Consider the following 16,027-nt stretch of genomic DNA (forward strand, 5'->3'; position numbering starts at 1 on the left):
AGCTGGGAATTTCCTCTGTTAGCAAAAGTTTTTCAGACTCCTAAGGAACAGATGAGCCCATCAGGATAGATATGATAGCTTTGCTTCAGTGCTTTGGGGGTAACTCCAGAGGCATACTTTATCAGTGGCTACTTCAGGAGGGTAGAGGACAGTGGGTTCATGCCTCTGCAAATGATTTAGCCTCTTGAGGAGTATGTAGGCACTGTGACCAACATCTTTGGGGTCATGAGCCATGAGTGCCTGCAATTGCCTATGCGGAAAACCACTTGGACCTAACACTGGAATGAGTCTGACTCTCCCTATATGATGCTCTAGTGCCTAGCATCAACTGGGCCCCAAAGTGAAATCAACTGGCTACCACAAATAACATTCATCTATGTCTTGCCCTTGCTCTGTAATAGGACCGTCGGATAGAGGAACTTACAGGGCTGCTGAACCAGTACCGAAGGGTAAAGGAGATCATAATGGCAACTCAAGGTAAGAACAGCAGTGAGTCTGCCATTTTCTCTGAAATGCTTTAAGAAAAAGACATTGTTAAATCTAGGAGCAATACTTTCCTTCCACTTGGATATTACCTGAGGGATAATTGAGAGTATTCCTAGGTGATAAGAAATTGGCAGCTGTTAATTTTCAGAAATTTTAGCAAGTGGTGGTCAACTCGGAACTTTTAGGAACTGTCCAGGTTATCAAGCACAGAAAGCCCCCAGCTTAGCTTTTGAGTCCCACTTAACAGTGGGACTCCTGTATATCTTCTCAAGATTCTCCTCAGAGAGACAGTGTGTGGAATTAAACATGAATCAGAAATCTTACCAGTGCCATCCCCAGGAATCAGACCTTATCTACTTCTTAGAGGACCTGGAGCTCCTCCCAAATTCAGAGGCCACTGAGGGGAAAGATCTTTTTCTCTAATCTCTTAGGATCTTGGGCCAAGTTACTCTCAAGGCCTGCTAGTCCATTGCCAAGAAGTATGAAGGTCAGAGGCAAAGAATGGAATCCAGAGCTGAATGTTGAGCTTGAAATGACCCCCGTGGTAGCCCTTGCTTGAATCCCCTGAAAAACTCTTTCCAATCACAGTTACTGTTTTTTATACATGTCTCATTTCCTTATTGACAGTTATGGGGATTGGACACAGAGCCTTGTACCTTCTAGGCAAGCACTATACCACATGAGCAATGCCATCTAGTCCTATTTGCTTTTAGTTTATTTTTCAAATACAGTTTTGCTGCTTTGTGCCTAGCCGGCCTCTGACCTGAGTAGCTGTACCACCATGCCTGACCCCTGTTTTCTTTTCTGGTCTCTTTTATTTTTATAGGGTCTTACTATTTCCCACACTGGACTCAAAACCCCTGTGTTCAAGTGATCCTTCTTAGTCTTTTTTAGTGGGGGAGAACGGACATTAGGGTTTTGTGAGACCACTCTAACGATCTGAACAATTCACATGGTCGTGATCTACCACTTTGGTATTAATGCTTTCAGGGTCTTCGGAGAGAACTCTCTCAATCAGTGAAGAACTGGATGGAAGTTTCAGGAAATGGAACACTACAAATAAAGGCCCTGAAGAATTACTTAAACAAGAGGTACTGTGTCTCCCAATGTGACGTGACTTTCAGCAGTCCTTAGAGCTTATCTGGCATTAGGCCAATATACAACTTAACTGGTGAATTATTAAACACATGGAGTTGGCCTTAGCTGTGGAGAGAGGGTGGTGGAGGCAAGGGCCTAGACTTGGGCCTGTGTTCTGGTTGGGAGAAGCATGGTAGACACTGGAATTTTCAAGAACAGGGATTTTCTTTTTTAATCAGGCTCCTTGTTTGCTTTGTCTCTTTGCTCTGGGATTTAAGTGTAGAACAAAGGTGGTGTTTATTTACTAGTATTTCTCCAGGGTTTGCAGTACCTAGTCTGATACCTAGTAGAATTTGTCAAATGAGTACATCTTTCTCATTTAGAGAGATACTTGCAACTTCTGAAATAATGCATTCCTGCTTTAACAGTTGTTCATATCTTGCTTTAGAATCAGCAAACAGACTCTCCTTTTGGTATAGAGTCTGGTCCCGTCATATTACTCTATAGCTTTAGGTTAAGTAAAAATGAGCAAAACAGCCCATACAGAGAGACATTGGTTGAAGGAGGGGTTTCTGCCTAGAGGTCAAAAGATTCATGACATTTCAGGATGATCAAACTAAAACGGATTTTAGCAGTCAAGATCAATCTTTATATTTAAGAAAAAAAATCAAGAATGTTGTCTAGTAAGGAAGCAGACCACATTTCTGACAGCTACAAAATTTCAGTCATCAGGGCTTGCTTAGTAATTCTACATGGTCACTGAGAAATTCTAGCTTACTTTTACTCCTTAGGACACCTTATATAGGTCCTTATTTTATTGTGACTAAACTGATGTTCAGAGGGGGAAAGTTAATATTACCTGAGTGGGTTAGGTGATACTGCAAGTAGATGGCAGAGCCTTGACTTGAACCTAGGTCTGTATGACCACAGAGCCCAGGCATTTAACCACTATAATGCCATGATTCTTTGTATAGTAGACCAACAAGTCTCAAGGTTATAAGGAAAAGAGGTGGCCTTTGTGGTCAGTTCACCCCCATCAGGTGATGCCAGCTTTCCTGATGTGTTCTTTCCTTTCTTGCCTTCCTAGTGACTCTGTTCTCCTTTCTTTCTTTTTCTTTTTTCTTTTTTTTGGCTGGTTGTGGGGCTTGAGCCCTGGGCCTAGGCATTGTCCCTCAGCTCTTCAGCTCAAGGCGAGCACTCTACCACTTGAGCCACAGCGCCACATCTGGTTTTCTGAGTAGTTTATTGGAGATAAGAGTCTCATGGACTTCTCTGCTCGAGCAGGCTTCAAACCATGATCCTCAGATCTCAGCCTCTTGAGTAGCTAGTATTACAGGCATGAGCCACCAACACCGACCAGCTCTATTCTCCTTTCTTAAGGTTTATCTCAACTTTTCTCTCCTCTAAAGGCCTCTCAACATTCACCTCACTGATAAGCTTCTTCCTCTCTACTCTCATATTATATTGTAGGTGTCAGTGTCATAGGACAGAAGGCCATTTACTGTTTGTTCATCCCTGCTTGCCTATTAGCCTCCTGAGTGTGGGTTATGCTTGCCCCATATCTGACATAGACAAGCATTAGATGTTACTGATGTTTGTTGAGTAAGTATATCATCTGGGTCCTCTCAAGGAGTGTATCAGATGGACACTGGCTAATTAAGCCAAAAGGGATTGTTTTTGCAAGGTGTATAATGAGTCAGTGAGGAAAAAGAAAACCTGAACGTTATAAAGGGCAGAAGCAGCACTCAGATCTCAGGACTCTATGGCTAGGACTTAGACTTTCATCAAAGACCTGAGGTTTGGGGATGAAAGGCAATTTGACTTAGGTATTTTGATATGCCTACTCTCTTGGAATCTTGAAAACAGGAAGGCATTCACATTGATATGTTCATCATAGCTATACCCAAGGATTCCCACAGGATTCATCCAAAGATGGACAAAGTTTGGTCCCCAGATAATAACTGTCCTCTCTGGTATCTTTTCTGTTTTTGACAGATGCCTCCCAGGTGCAGCTCTCCTATGGTGGGGCCACCTCCTTTGCCACAGAAATCACTGGAGACCAGGTAGGAGAGAGAACTGAGCTTTTCTAGAGCTTTTCTCAGGCCCCTGTTGGGGTTCTCAAGATGGGTGATAACTGACTCCGCATGATGAGCACAGCCACCATGTTCTGGGCACCCATTGTCAAGATTTCCACTGTCATGCTACTCTCCTGGCCACAGAGCCTTACTTCCCTTCCCATGGGCTGAAGGTCTGAGTTATTACCATAGAGGGAAGACCCGCCAAGGGTTGGCACCTCAGAGGAGACAGTGGCCACAACCCTTCATTACCCTCTGGTGGCTTCTCAGAACTGGGAGCACCCCTTGACATGTCTGTAATTTTCATTAGTCCCTTTGAGATATACTCACCAACCTCAGGCTGGGTCTAGTTCTTTGATCATGAGGCTCTGTGTTTCGGGCCTTCACTCCTCACAGGGAAAAGGTTCAATTGGAGATTGATCCAATTATTTTCAGTACAATGTGGTTTTAATGAGCTGACCTATAGGATCATTGATGGTCACCAGCTGACTCCCTCTAAAATTTCTAGATCCCTGTATCAGTTCTTCAGAATATGTTCCATGTTAATCCTATCTAAGGATGATAGCCACACACATTACAGGGCCTCTCCAGAATAGTGCTGGGTGTCTGGAGTTCCACAGCCCAGTTACTAGAGAATAGTTGTTCCTCTAATAGTTGACCAGAGAAAGCTGGCATGGTCAGAGAGGCGTGTCTTAACTTTTGCTGAATAAGAAATTTAGTTTATGCGTTCACTTGGAGGAAATCGACAATGAGGGGCTTACGTGGACCAGACTTGGATGCTGACTTATTTCTATAAACTGAGAAATATGAATGCCAAGGAGACTTGTACAAAGTTACCCTGTGACTACTGGTGGCATTCACTGGGATCTACTCATTTTTTCTCTTCAAAATTGCCCTTATGAGAACATAAGGAAGAGACTGCTCAGGGCAAACAGGAAGTATCCAGCTAGCAAGATCCTAACAGGTGATGCTTTGGAGACAAGTCTGGTTGGTGTGTATGTCTCCACAAAAAGAAGGCACCAAACAGCTTCTCTCTGGATCACCCTTAGATTCACAGACAAGCCAGCAGCAGTGCCTCTTTCTTCTTTTGACTGTTCAGCTACTAATCTGCCTTATGAACACACTGTAATCCCCTCCCATCAGTACAAGAGTATTAAGTGTATTCTAGCTTTTTGAGTAATGCCAAGGGCTTTTCATTGGGATCTAAGTGATGCCATCATGCCATACATTGCTGTATCAGACTTTACTCCAGGTGGGACAGTCTCATTTTTGTATGTTGGCCACTGTGAGAAGGGTGATTATTCCCCCACCCCCGACTTTACTCAGCCCAACACAGGCTCCTGATGAATCATTTAAAATGTCAAGTACTATCTTCTACAGTAACTATTGCTTTGTTTCTTTCTTTTGTGTGTTTCCAGGGCTCAGAAGAAACTCTCCTGTAGTCTTGAAGACTTGAGAACTGAATCTGTGGATAAGGTCGACTATCCAATCTGTCTATATAGACTACTAACTACTTCTTTGGGACCCACACAATGTTAGAATATATAAATGAGCCTTGACCCTGCTTGGAGAGGCACAGTTATAGTGAAGTCAGGATGACATGAACATATTAACAAATAAAAAACAAACAAGTTGAGTGCAGCCCAAGGCATTCTAGAATCAGGGCAAGTCAGGAAACACTGGATGGAGTTGATAAGGGAAGAGGTTGAGGTGAGCAAAGGCCTGGTTAGAGTCTGGTGGGCACAGGCAGTTTGGACAAATAGTAGGGGAAAGAGGATGCAGGAAGAAGTGAGGTCAGAGCCATACATCAGATCAAGCTAGAGAAGTACTAGTCCTATCTTCACAAGGCACTTGGAATCATTACTCAGATTTTGAATGAAATAGTATGGATAAAAGTGATGATCCAAGGAATAAGATCTGGAACAATTTACAAGATTAAACAGGCAGCTTAAAGAAGCCTCTAGAAAGATATGACTAGAGTCTGTGGCCCTATATTTGACCACATGGGTGTACCCATGCTGGAGAAGAGAATTGCAGGCTCTTGAGGGTAGTCATAAGAGAGCCTCCATACATTGTACTGTTCCCCTGGCACCGAAGCCTGGTGACACAATGGAAATACACAAAGCTGGAGTTGACAGGCACTGTGGGCTCAGCCTTTGGCTTTGATCCCTCCTCAGCCATGGATGTTTTCATTCCTCCTGGTCAGATTGCTGGCATCTTCCCAGGATGTCTGTCCATGGGGTTGGACAGACCTAAATTTCCCGTCACAGTGGTGATTATCTGACATGAAGCTGGGAGGTGCAGAATCCGCTTGTATCTGAGCCTTTCATTATGTTAGCCGGCAGTTAGTCCTGAGTTGTTAGTGATGAACTCAGATCTTTTTTTCTCCACATAATTGAATTTTTCTGGTCATTCCATAGCATGTCGATGGGAAACAGCTCTCACCGGTGGTGGAACCCAAGGTACAGAAACTTCATGTCCCTTTCACCCATCTGTGGTTGGACTATTGGTTACAGGGATTAGTAGGTTTTAGCTTTTGTAGCCTTAAATAGGTTAATTTGTAAGAAGAAAGTCAAAATGTCCACCCCCATTTTAATTTATGTGCCTCCTTATGTATCATGTGCTTTTACCACATTACTTATGGGCTTGTATTTTTTATTTTTATCTCCCAAGGCCCAGAGAAACTAATCTTTAACAAAGCCACCTAGATTTAATCACAAGGTGTGGGCACTGTGATCTCAGCACACAGAAGAGTGTTACAGCTCTCATCCATTTTGCGCTGATGGGTTGCATTTTAAAAACATAGGGGTACACTCAGTTCCCCCTTTAATGACAAAGTCATGTTATAAAAGTTCCATTAGAACTGATTCTACTCCTATAAAACCTATTATGGAAGATGATTTCAGTTTCTAGGTTGGTGCACAAATGTTCATCCTATGATGAACTGAATCAGCTTCATATAATTACCATGATTTTAGCCACATCTAAACATTCTTTACACTATCACATGGAAAAACACACTGTGCATGGCCCTACTCTGTCCTCTGACTGCCACAGGATACAGGGGCCTCTCTGCATGTTGACTTCAGTCCAAAGTGTCATTTTATATTTTCATGCCAATGTGATTGAATGAATGGGTCAACTCTGTTTTTCTAACTCTGTGTAAGAGGAAGATTTTGATCACAGTTCCTCCTCTAGAAAAGGAGTTTCCTTATCTGTAGCAATCAGCGCTACAAATTTGGCAACTATTCCTTGGGCCATATGAAATGTAGAGGAGATGTCTCCTGCCTGTGTCCCTGCCCCCGGTGCTTTGGACATGCAATCCCTTGAGCCTGGGGTCTGCACAGTCCCATGTCAGATTGAAAGCCTCTCTGTCAGACTGTCCTAAGGCAGAGTCCGTTCACAATTGCCTCTAGAGCACATATATACCAGCCTGTTCCTTAGGAGACATAGCTCGCTCACTGTTGAAGCTTTAAGACACTGATTTGATTCCAAGAAATATGAATGGTGCTGGACTGCTTACAAAGATAAATCTTCAAAGAATTTGGTTCTTTTTTTTTTTTTTTTTTGGTCCATTCGTGAGGCCTGAACTCTGGGCCTGGGCGCTGTCCCTCAGCTCTTCAGCTCAAGGCTAGCGCTCTACCACTTGAACCACAGCGCCACTTCCGGCTTTTTTCTTTTTGCTTATGTGGTGCTGAGGAATCGAACCCAGGGCCTCAGGCATGCAAGGCAAGTACTCTACCACTGAGCCACCTTCCCAGCCCAAGAATTTGGTTCTTAAGTGACTTCAACCATAATCACAATTTTGTGCAACCTCAGTTAGTTCAATATGACTGCTTCTTTCTCCCTTCTCCTCCCTACACACACATACATGCACACACGCATGCATGCACACACCATTCTCCTTCTCCCAGGACCATTCTGAAGAATTCCCTAACCTTGAGCTTGTGTCCTTGCTTTCTGTACATCTAAAGATACTCTTTTGCTGTTTTTAGCTCCAACTGTCAGTTATGTCTCCTTTTGTAAGCTTGTGCATCCCTGATCTGACATGCTATCTCTGGTATTTAGTCTTCCCAAGTGCTCTGTTCTTGGGGTTATGCATGTGTTTCCCATGTGCATGGATCACCAGCCTTTAATGCATCCATTTCTCAGTGAATTCTCCCAATTCTGCCTTGGGTAAGCTTTGGATGTGATATTATAGATGTAGTCTGACCCGTGCCTTCCTTGATCTTGAACCAGCTCTTCTAGATTGTTGTCCCTTTAGGACAAAATATATTTTCAGTGCTTCTGTTTATCAGCTGTCTACTGCCTGCTAGGCTCTGTGCATATGCTATTTCACACAAATCTAAAGCAGGAGTTATCCTTACTTAGAATGACAAAACAGAGGTTCTGAGAGGTTAAACATAATGAGTTTTGCCTAAGTTAGTCTGTCGTAAAGTCTGTGCTCTTCCCCATGGCCAGAGCTATTCTTATTGGAAGAAACATGGGTGGGGGGAGGTACCAGGCACTTCTGTATCCTCTGTGTCCTGACATTGAACTACTTTTGCCAGTGGTGAGTCAGTTTCCCAGCATTTCTTCTTGGCCTCATTAGAACTCAGAGAGCCCTCTCTAATGGCCTTTGCTCCTTGGGCTGTTTTTCTTAGAAGTCTTGATCTCTATCCTGGCTGATGTGGACCACATCAGTACCCTCATCCTGGATATGTCTGCCATATCTTGGTGGTGTCATGTGTCAAGAACCCTTCCCCCCGCCATATTTCCTGTGGAGGATGGAACTTGGGAGCCGTGCCCTTCAGTTCTTGAAACTTCTTGAACTCTCCCTTCCCGGATTCTGACAATTTATCAGAATTAATCCGAGATATTCATTAAAAATATAGATTCCTAGAGTGGATTTGCTTCCAAAAGGCTGATTCACAGGGCCAGGGAGGGAGCTGGGAGTTCACATTGGTTTTGCAAGTGCTCTTGGTGAGCCTGAAGCAGTGATGCATGAGTTAGCACTGAGAAACAGTTGGTCTGGTCCACATGTTCTGTTGTGTACCCCCTCTGCTCATCAGTCATCACAAGCTTGAAGGTGTCATAAGCTTCATCTCCTTCATCTACTTCAACTTGCTGAACAGTTCTTTCAGAATTCTTTAAACGTTGTCTCCCTTCCCTATTTCTTTCTGTTCTTTCTGAATTTATTTATAAGGGTTTCTTTTCAGTGTCCAATGAATGAACTGAATTTCAGATGATTTCTAGGAAATGCACTTAAAAAGGAACTGAAGTCAGAAATGTACTGGACACTTGACTTTTTAGCTCTATGAAACATCAAAGGATGTCTTAGTCACGGCAGCCGCCCATTATCAATCTGACATGCCAGTTGTGAAATCGGCTTTGTCTTCTACTCAACTTTTGTTCCAGGTCCAGTTAGCTGACCCAGATTTGATTCCCTTGCTGATGTTTCTTCAATTTATCTCTCCTTTTCTTTTTCTATCTTTTCTTCTTTTTTCACTCTGGCAGTACAATCCATATGTTTCCCACAGGTTTCAAATTTAAGGACTGTGATATGTTGGTGGGGTTTTTTTTGGCACATAATATCCTTCATCTTTTCATCAGTTTTGTTTTTTTTTTGGGGGGGGGTAGGGACTCTTAAATGGCCAAGATCCAAGCAGAGGGTCCATTGCACCAAAAGTGTACCACATTGTACCACAGCAGATGATGATCCTAAGTTCCTAAGGGAACACCATGTTAGCATTTAGCCTTCTGACTCATTTCCTGTTATCTCTCCCATGTGGGCTTCTTCCTTTGCCTTAACATGATGTTTTCCAAAACAAATCATCACAATGCAAATTTTTTCCTCTGCTGCTTCTAATTTAAACTATAATCCTCCTGTTGTGGCATAGACTTATGTCAGCCAAGACTTCAAATGACTGCCAAGTCCTTGAAGATATCTGAGCTGGCCTGGTCTGAATGAGGGCCCTACAGATAAAAAATATATATATATACTCCTCTTTATTGACAATAGAAATATAGGTCTAGGGACAACAGGGAAACATAGACCAGTCTCACCTCATCTCTTCTCTTTCAGGATTGATTAAAAAATACTAGGCAGTGAATTCTGGCTTGTATATTTCAAGACTGCAAAGAGTAACTCGTGTCTATTAATTCATTGCACCTCTGAACAGTAGGTCAAATACCAAGGCCTCTTTTACAAGACAGCTCCACTTCCTATTAGAAGCAGTTGTAGTCAACCCTGGATTGGGTTTGTCACTATCTTGCCTCAGTGTGTAGGCAACTCCCTCCCTTTCTCAGAGCTCTGATACCTTTCCTGGGATGAATGACCTTTGAGTGATCTTTGAGTCAACCTAAGTGAAAACATGCTTGGAGAATGGGGAATTGTTTGTCTATTTAAGTGTATTCCTAGCTGGGTTGAGTCTGGGTCTGAAGATTAATTCAGCCCTTCTTCCTCTCTTCTCTTCCAACAGGTCAGCCCTTTCCAGGTAGAGCAGAAACACCCTACATCACTTGGGAAGCTTTCAGGTGTCACACCCAATGGAGAAGCTGCCAAATCTACTCCCACCAACTCCCAGCCTGATTCTGCAGGGAACAGCCTGCCAAGGCTAAGTGAGTGTCCACCCCCTGGGCTGATGGCCTCTGGATCAGTGTCTTGACATTTGCTAGTCATTGTGCAATATTCTTGCACCACAAGAGCTCACAACTGAGAATGACGGGGGGTGGGTGCTGAAACAAGCTAAATTCTAAAGTCTGGCCCTAGTTTCAAAGGCACACACACTTCAGAGTCCCAGAAAAACCAGACGGTGTATGTAGTCTACTCTTTCCAGTTTCTTCTCTTCTGCCATTCTTCCTCTCTTGAAACCCTGCCTATCCTTCCTACCATTCCAACATTTCCTCTCATTTGGAGACCTCATTCTACTCTTCTTGTTCCACATCTACCTTCCTCTCCCATCCCAGTCTTCTCCTTCCTGTCTTTACCTTCTCTGCAGCCTTTCTACTACAAGTAGGGTGATCATGTACAACCTTCCAAGTGATGCTACCACCTTAGGCAAATGACATCAGTGCTAGGGGACATGGACATTTTTGGAAATCAGGACTTAAAAAATGAGTCCTGCTACTTTTCATTCAAAACAGGCTATCTTAACCCAAGAGCAGTAGCCGATTATATGGATCCAAGGAAGAAATGTTCTTGTCCTGGCTCTTCTCTGAGATGGTCAATGTGTCGGCTCATGAAGGCTAGTTCTGCACTGGGCTGTAGGAGCTTCAGATAATCTATAAATCAATGTGTTACCCAGGCTGCATATATAGCAGTTCCAGATAATTCTAGTCTGACTGAGTAAGCCCCGGTACCTGGGCAAGAGCTGCATGCGGTCCAATGTGTTCAGCCCCTGCTGCTGTCCCTTTTTCTCCCTGTCCATGGACCCCTAGCCTGTCAGGAAAGGTCCCAGGAACATTTGTCCCATCTCATGAGGCCATCTCTCAGTGCATTGGCCCTGTGAGCCAAGCTTAGGCTCCACCTGCCCCATCCTCCTTCATGGGATTATTTTATTTCAGTTTGAGTTTTTCTCTCTTGCTCGATGACACTCTTGTTTCTCTTTTTTGCTTTCCCCCCTCTCTCTCTTGGGCTGGATTTTGGTCTCTCTTGTTTCTTCATGTGGCTTCTCTGCTTCTTGGTTGGCTGGAGATCGCGGCCGGAGTGTCAGTGCCCCTGTATTAGGTACTGTACCCGTTCCAGGTGAGGTGGAGAGTGAGAATGCTTTTGTTTCCTGGTTCTGACCCTAACACTTCCTCCTCCCTAATGCTCAGCCCTGGTTCCCCTTCCTGGTTGCATTCCTGTACCTAGAGAACAGCTCTGCATTGGTATAATCCACAAGTACCTATACCCCCATCCCTTAGAATCTAAAGTCATTAGCTCACTAACTCTTTAGTGAGGATCTGGAGTGTGCCTGTGCCCTACTTGTGTGTACAGTCCTGCCCTGAGAGCACAGCTAGGCTGTCTTCCTGGAGTCCCACAGAAGGATGGGCCAGACCTGAGGAGGTGGATCCAGAAGTCAGACCCCTTACTCATTCCATCCTTTCTACCTCAGGAGAAACAGAAAGTGGTTGGGAAGACACTGCCATCATTAATGACCTTTCATCCACCTCATCTGGTACCGAGTCAAGCCCCCAGTCTCCCCTGATGCCAGATGGTAAACGGAGCCCCAAAGGCATTAAGAAATTCTGGGGAAAGTAAGTTGATGGTGATGATTATAATCATATGCTTGGAATTAGTTTTCTTTTTGAGCAGCCATGACTCTATGTATGCCTTTGATCTAGCCATACATTGGTCATGTTCAGAGTTTGTGTAACGAGAGGCTAGAGAATATAGGTAACAGACAGCCATCAAATAGAGTCAGTTGCTTTGCATGTTGTTCATCTATGATCTGCATACCCTGAATATATTCCTTGAAGCTTATGCAACATTGGTTTGAAAGAGGCACCAATGAGAGTGGATTCTTCCTTCTTAGGGGTCAGTCTATGTCTTGAACAAACTTTGAAGACAGAGAGTAGAGTACTTACTGGTCTAGCTGTGCAGTCTGAAATGAGGCAGAAATTGGAGCCTCCTCTGAGACAGCAACTTTCCCTTTAACTCCTGTGAGGAGTGGCTAGAATCCAAGAGACAGTTTTAAAATTGAGGCTTGAGTCTGTCTGAGTTTCTGTAACAGGTCACAATGCCTGATCTCCAAGAGGCACTGAGAATCAGAGTACTGAGCCTAACTTATCTGGCCCTGCCTACGAAGAAGAAATATGTCACCTCCAAGCTCTCAGCCCATCCTCTGACAATCTCTATGGATTTTTCTCCATGCAGAATCCGAAGAACTCAGTCTGGAAATTTCAACACGGATGCCCCAGGAATGGCAGAGTTTCGACGAGGTGGGCTCCGGGCAACTGCAGGGCCAAGACTCTCTAGGACAAGAGACTCCAAGGGACAGAAATGGTAAGACTTCTCTTGTCCATCTACAATGAACTACATGTAATCCTGGCCAGGGTGTATAGTAAGGCAGAGGCTGGTTCTTCCAGAGCTCCAGAGATAGAAAGCAGGTCCTATCAATGTTTGAGAGACAGGACATTTTTCAATCTACCTGTGTTTTGGTGAGTATCCTCCCACCAATATGGTAATCTAGGAGCGTTAAAAAGAAACCTGAGAATGTTTGAACCTTGCTTGCTTTTGTGTGTGTGTGTGTGTGTGTGTGTGTGTGTGTGTATGTGTGTGTGTGTGTTCCTTCTCTCCAGGATAAATGAAATCAATGTGGCAATACTTCTGGTCACCAATGTAAACTCTTAGCAAACATTAGCTTTATAGAAACTAGGGAATCTAAGGACAAGGTTTGAGGAACGTAGGGACCAATGTAAACCCAAAGAAAGCTTCGCCAATTAAATATTCAAATATACTTAGAAATTTTCCTAATTTAAACATTACTGCTTCTGGTTTTTCTGAGGGGGAGGGAAAAAACCAAAGCTACAATAAACTTAGTTCATCTTTATTCCAATTCTGGCTGCATGTTCAATGCCTAATCATAGAAGAGGAATCACTGGGTCAGGATATAAGAACTGTCCACATCCCCTCCAGCATCTGTTGTTACAGTTTTCCAAGCCATTTCCTAAAAAAAACTGTGTTAATCTTGTGACAAAATGATTTAACTGTGGGTGTTTATCCTAATGGGGCCATATTCTGTGATCATGACGTATACATGGTACATGACATGGTACAAAAATGGCTTCCTAAGGATCTGTAGCCTGGGCCTTGTTCAAAGTAGCTTGACTAGGAACTCCAACTGTGTTATCAAGGAGACTCTAGTGCCTACCTCGCATGAATGGGTTGTAGGGAATGAACCTACTCACACTGTTTAAGATAGATCCTCTTTTGTGAGGTTTCATTGTATGTAGAGCCTCAGGTTCCCTGCTAACCAGAGCATGCTGTCTTCCTGCTTCTCAGTGATGCCAATGCCCCCTTTGCCCAGTGGAGCACCGAGCGTGTTTGTGCATGGCTGGAGGATTTTGGTCTGGCTCAGTATGTGATCTTTGCCAGGCAATGGGTGTCGTCTGGCCATACACTGCTGACAGCAACACCTCAGGACATGGAAAAGGTAAGGGCTAAGCCTGGGGCAGAGAAGATCCTATTTCTCTCCAGACCAATGCATGGAGACTAGTATGGGGGGAGGTGACACTCCTCCCCCATGCCCTGTCTACCACACACACACAGGGAATACAGATCCCAGCTTCATTTACGAGGTGACATCCCAAGACACCCGTCTGCTACCCTCTCATTGCATCCCCACCCTGACACAATATCCTCTGAGGACCAAATTGCCTGCCAGACTTTCACATCTGGTCCTCGTCTTATAATTTTAGGAGCTAGGAATTAAGCACCCGCTCCACAGGAAGAAGCTTGTTTTAGCAGTGAAAGCCATCAACACCAAGCAGGAGGAGAAGTCTGCGCTGCTGGACCACATTTGGGTGACACGTAAGTACAGCCATGATAGGAATTAAGTGCGTTTCTGGCCATTCCTAAGGGTAGAGAAGATTTCCCTGTTGATATAAGCCTCAACGACAGCTGTCTACTTGGGAAAGGCAGATGGATTTCTGAACCTTTGGGGGAATGAAACTTGAGCCTCAAAATGATCATTTCTTCTTGCTTGCTACTTATCTTGGCATCCATGTTCTTCTGTTTCATAACACATCTGTTTTTATGTATTTGTAGGGTGGCTTGATGATATTGGCTTGCCCCAATACAAAGACCAGTTTCATGAATCCAGGGTTGATGGACGAATGCTGCAATACCTAACTGTGGTGAGGAATTTCCTTCTGAAGATTTTGGTGGTTCCCGTTGAGCACTCAGCTCAGATATGCCGGTGGGGCTGTTTTCAACTTAATTCTACCTTATAGCTCATATTCTTGTGGCCTTGTGTTGCATTAAAAGTCCCAAGCAGCAGGGTAAAAACTCTGGTGCTAAGAGAAGCTGTTACTGTGTCTGTGTGCACCTTCCAGAAATGTGGAAATGGTCTGGGAAGGACGTATAGGATCTTAACTCTGATTAATTAAACAAAATGTGTCTCTTCCAGAATGATCTACTCTTCTTAAAGGTCACCAGCCAACTACATCATCTCAGCATCAAATGTGCCATTCATGTGCTTCATGTCAATAAGTTCAACCCCCACTGCCTGCATCGGCGGCCTGCTGATGAGGTGAGGGCAGGAGAGTAGCAGGTAGCCATGAGCCAGAACACCTGAAATATTAGATGTAACACACACACACACACACACACACACACAGATATACACATAGACACATATACACACACACACACACACACACACACACACACACACACACACACACACACACACACACACACACACACACACACACACACACACACACACACACACACACACAAAGAATGGCTGCATCTCAGGTGATGGTACTTGGGATTCTGGTACCCAGAATACCCTTGTTGCCTTAATTTTGTGTCTTCTGGTAGTTGCTAACCTGCATCTCCCATTCTCCCTTAGGAGGATAAATGCTGTGGGCTAGAGGGCAGTGACAACAAGTCTTTCAAAGTCATTATAATGACTAATGAAGATGGGGAGATGGCATAAAACAGAGAGAAAGGGAGAGAGAGACAAGATAGAAATATGTATACCAAAGTAGGCAGAGGAGAGAAGATCCAAGAGAGGAGAGATGGAGCCCATAAGGCATCAGACATGTTAGCATAGCCAGTTATTACTCAACATCCAGGCCCACATACAGAGTATCTATGAGCAGATCTTGCTAGAGAATAAAAAGTGTAAGTAAACACAGCAATCCAGATGCTGGGAAACACCCAGTGATGATCTCTAAACCTCGAGTTCTTGGTGAGTTCTGAGTGACCAGCTATCAGCTCCATGCTACTTCCACTGTTCCAGGCAATTACGTCATGTCTAAATCTGCCTCCTGGGATTAAAAACTCCTACTCTGTCTTCCAGCTTCCATTTTCTTGCTGGTCAACAAATATTTTTTGTGTGCCTTTTGTATGTCAGGCACAGGTTAAACATTTTGAAGGTGATGATGCCATGTAAAAGCACTTAGGCACTAGGCTGGGAAGGTGGCTCAGTGGTAGAGTGTTTGCCTTGCATGCATGAGGTCCTGGGTTCGATTCCTCAGCACCACAAAAGCAGAAAAAAAAGCCAGAAGTGGTGCTGTGGCTCAAGTGGTAGAGCGCTAGCCTTGAGCTGAAGAGCTGAGGGACAGCACCCAGGTCCAGAGTTCAGGCCCCACGACCGGACCCCCCAAAAAAAAGCACTTAGGCACATGTGTTTTTAACATTTGCTCCCCTAAAATGTCTGGCCATACTAGGGAGATCTTCTGTTTGCAAAAAC

The 16,027-nt window shown here is 44.0% G+C and overlaps 1 protein-coding gene across 8 annotated transcripts in view; it reads left to right on the forward strand.

Moving 5' to 3' along the window:
- Ppfibp2 (PPFIA binding protein 2) overlaps positions 1-16,027 on the forward strand; it is a 136,957-nt gene that overhangs the window by 111,804 nt on the left and 9,126 nt on the right. For 5 of the 8 annotated variants that reach the window (XM_070035225.1, XM_070035224.1, XM_070035227.1 and 2 more), the window contains 13 exons: positions 402-477; positions 1,477-1,577; positions 3,559-3,626; positions 5,057-5,114; positions 6,059-6,100; positions 10,100-10,238; positions 11,314-11,346; positions 11,717-11,858; positions 12,478-12,606; positions 13,606-13,756; positions 14,022-14,133; positions 14,371-14,459; positions 14,732-14,854. In XM_070035225.1, coding sequence (XP_069891326.1) covers positions 402-477; positions 1,477-1,577; positions 3,559-3,626; positions 5,057-5,114; positions 6,059-6,100; positions 10,100-10,238; positions 11,314-11,346; positions 11,717-11,858; positions 12,478-12,606; positions 13,606-13,756; positions 14,022-14,133; positions 14,371-14,459; positions 14,732-14,854 — 1,263 coding nt within the window. The remainder of the gene's footprint in view (positions 1-401; positions 478-1,476; positions 1,578-3,558; positions 3,627-5,056; positions 5,115-6,058; positions 6,101-10,099; positions 10,239-11,313; positions 11,347-11,716; positions 11,859-12,477; positions 12,607-13,605; positions 13,757-14,021; positions 14,134-14,370; positions 14,460-14,731; positions 14,855-16,027) is intronic. The other 3 variants (XM_070035228.1, XM_070035229.1, XM_070035232.1) reach the window with 1 other exon arrangement.

The sequence above is a fragment of the Dipodomys merriami genome, unplaced genomic scaffold (assembly GCF_024711535.1).
Source record: "Dipodomys merriami isolate MVZ:Mamm:240054 unplaced genomic scaffold, mDipMer1.0.p SCAF_25, whole genome shotgun sequence".
Classification (NCBI taxonomy): domain Eukaryota; kingdom Metazoa; phylum Chordata; class Mammalia; order Rodentia; family Heteromyidae; genus Dipodomys; species Dipodomys merriami.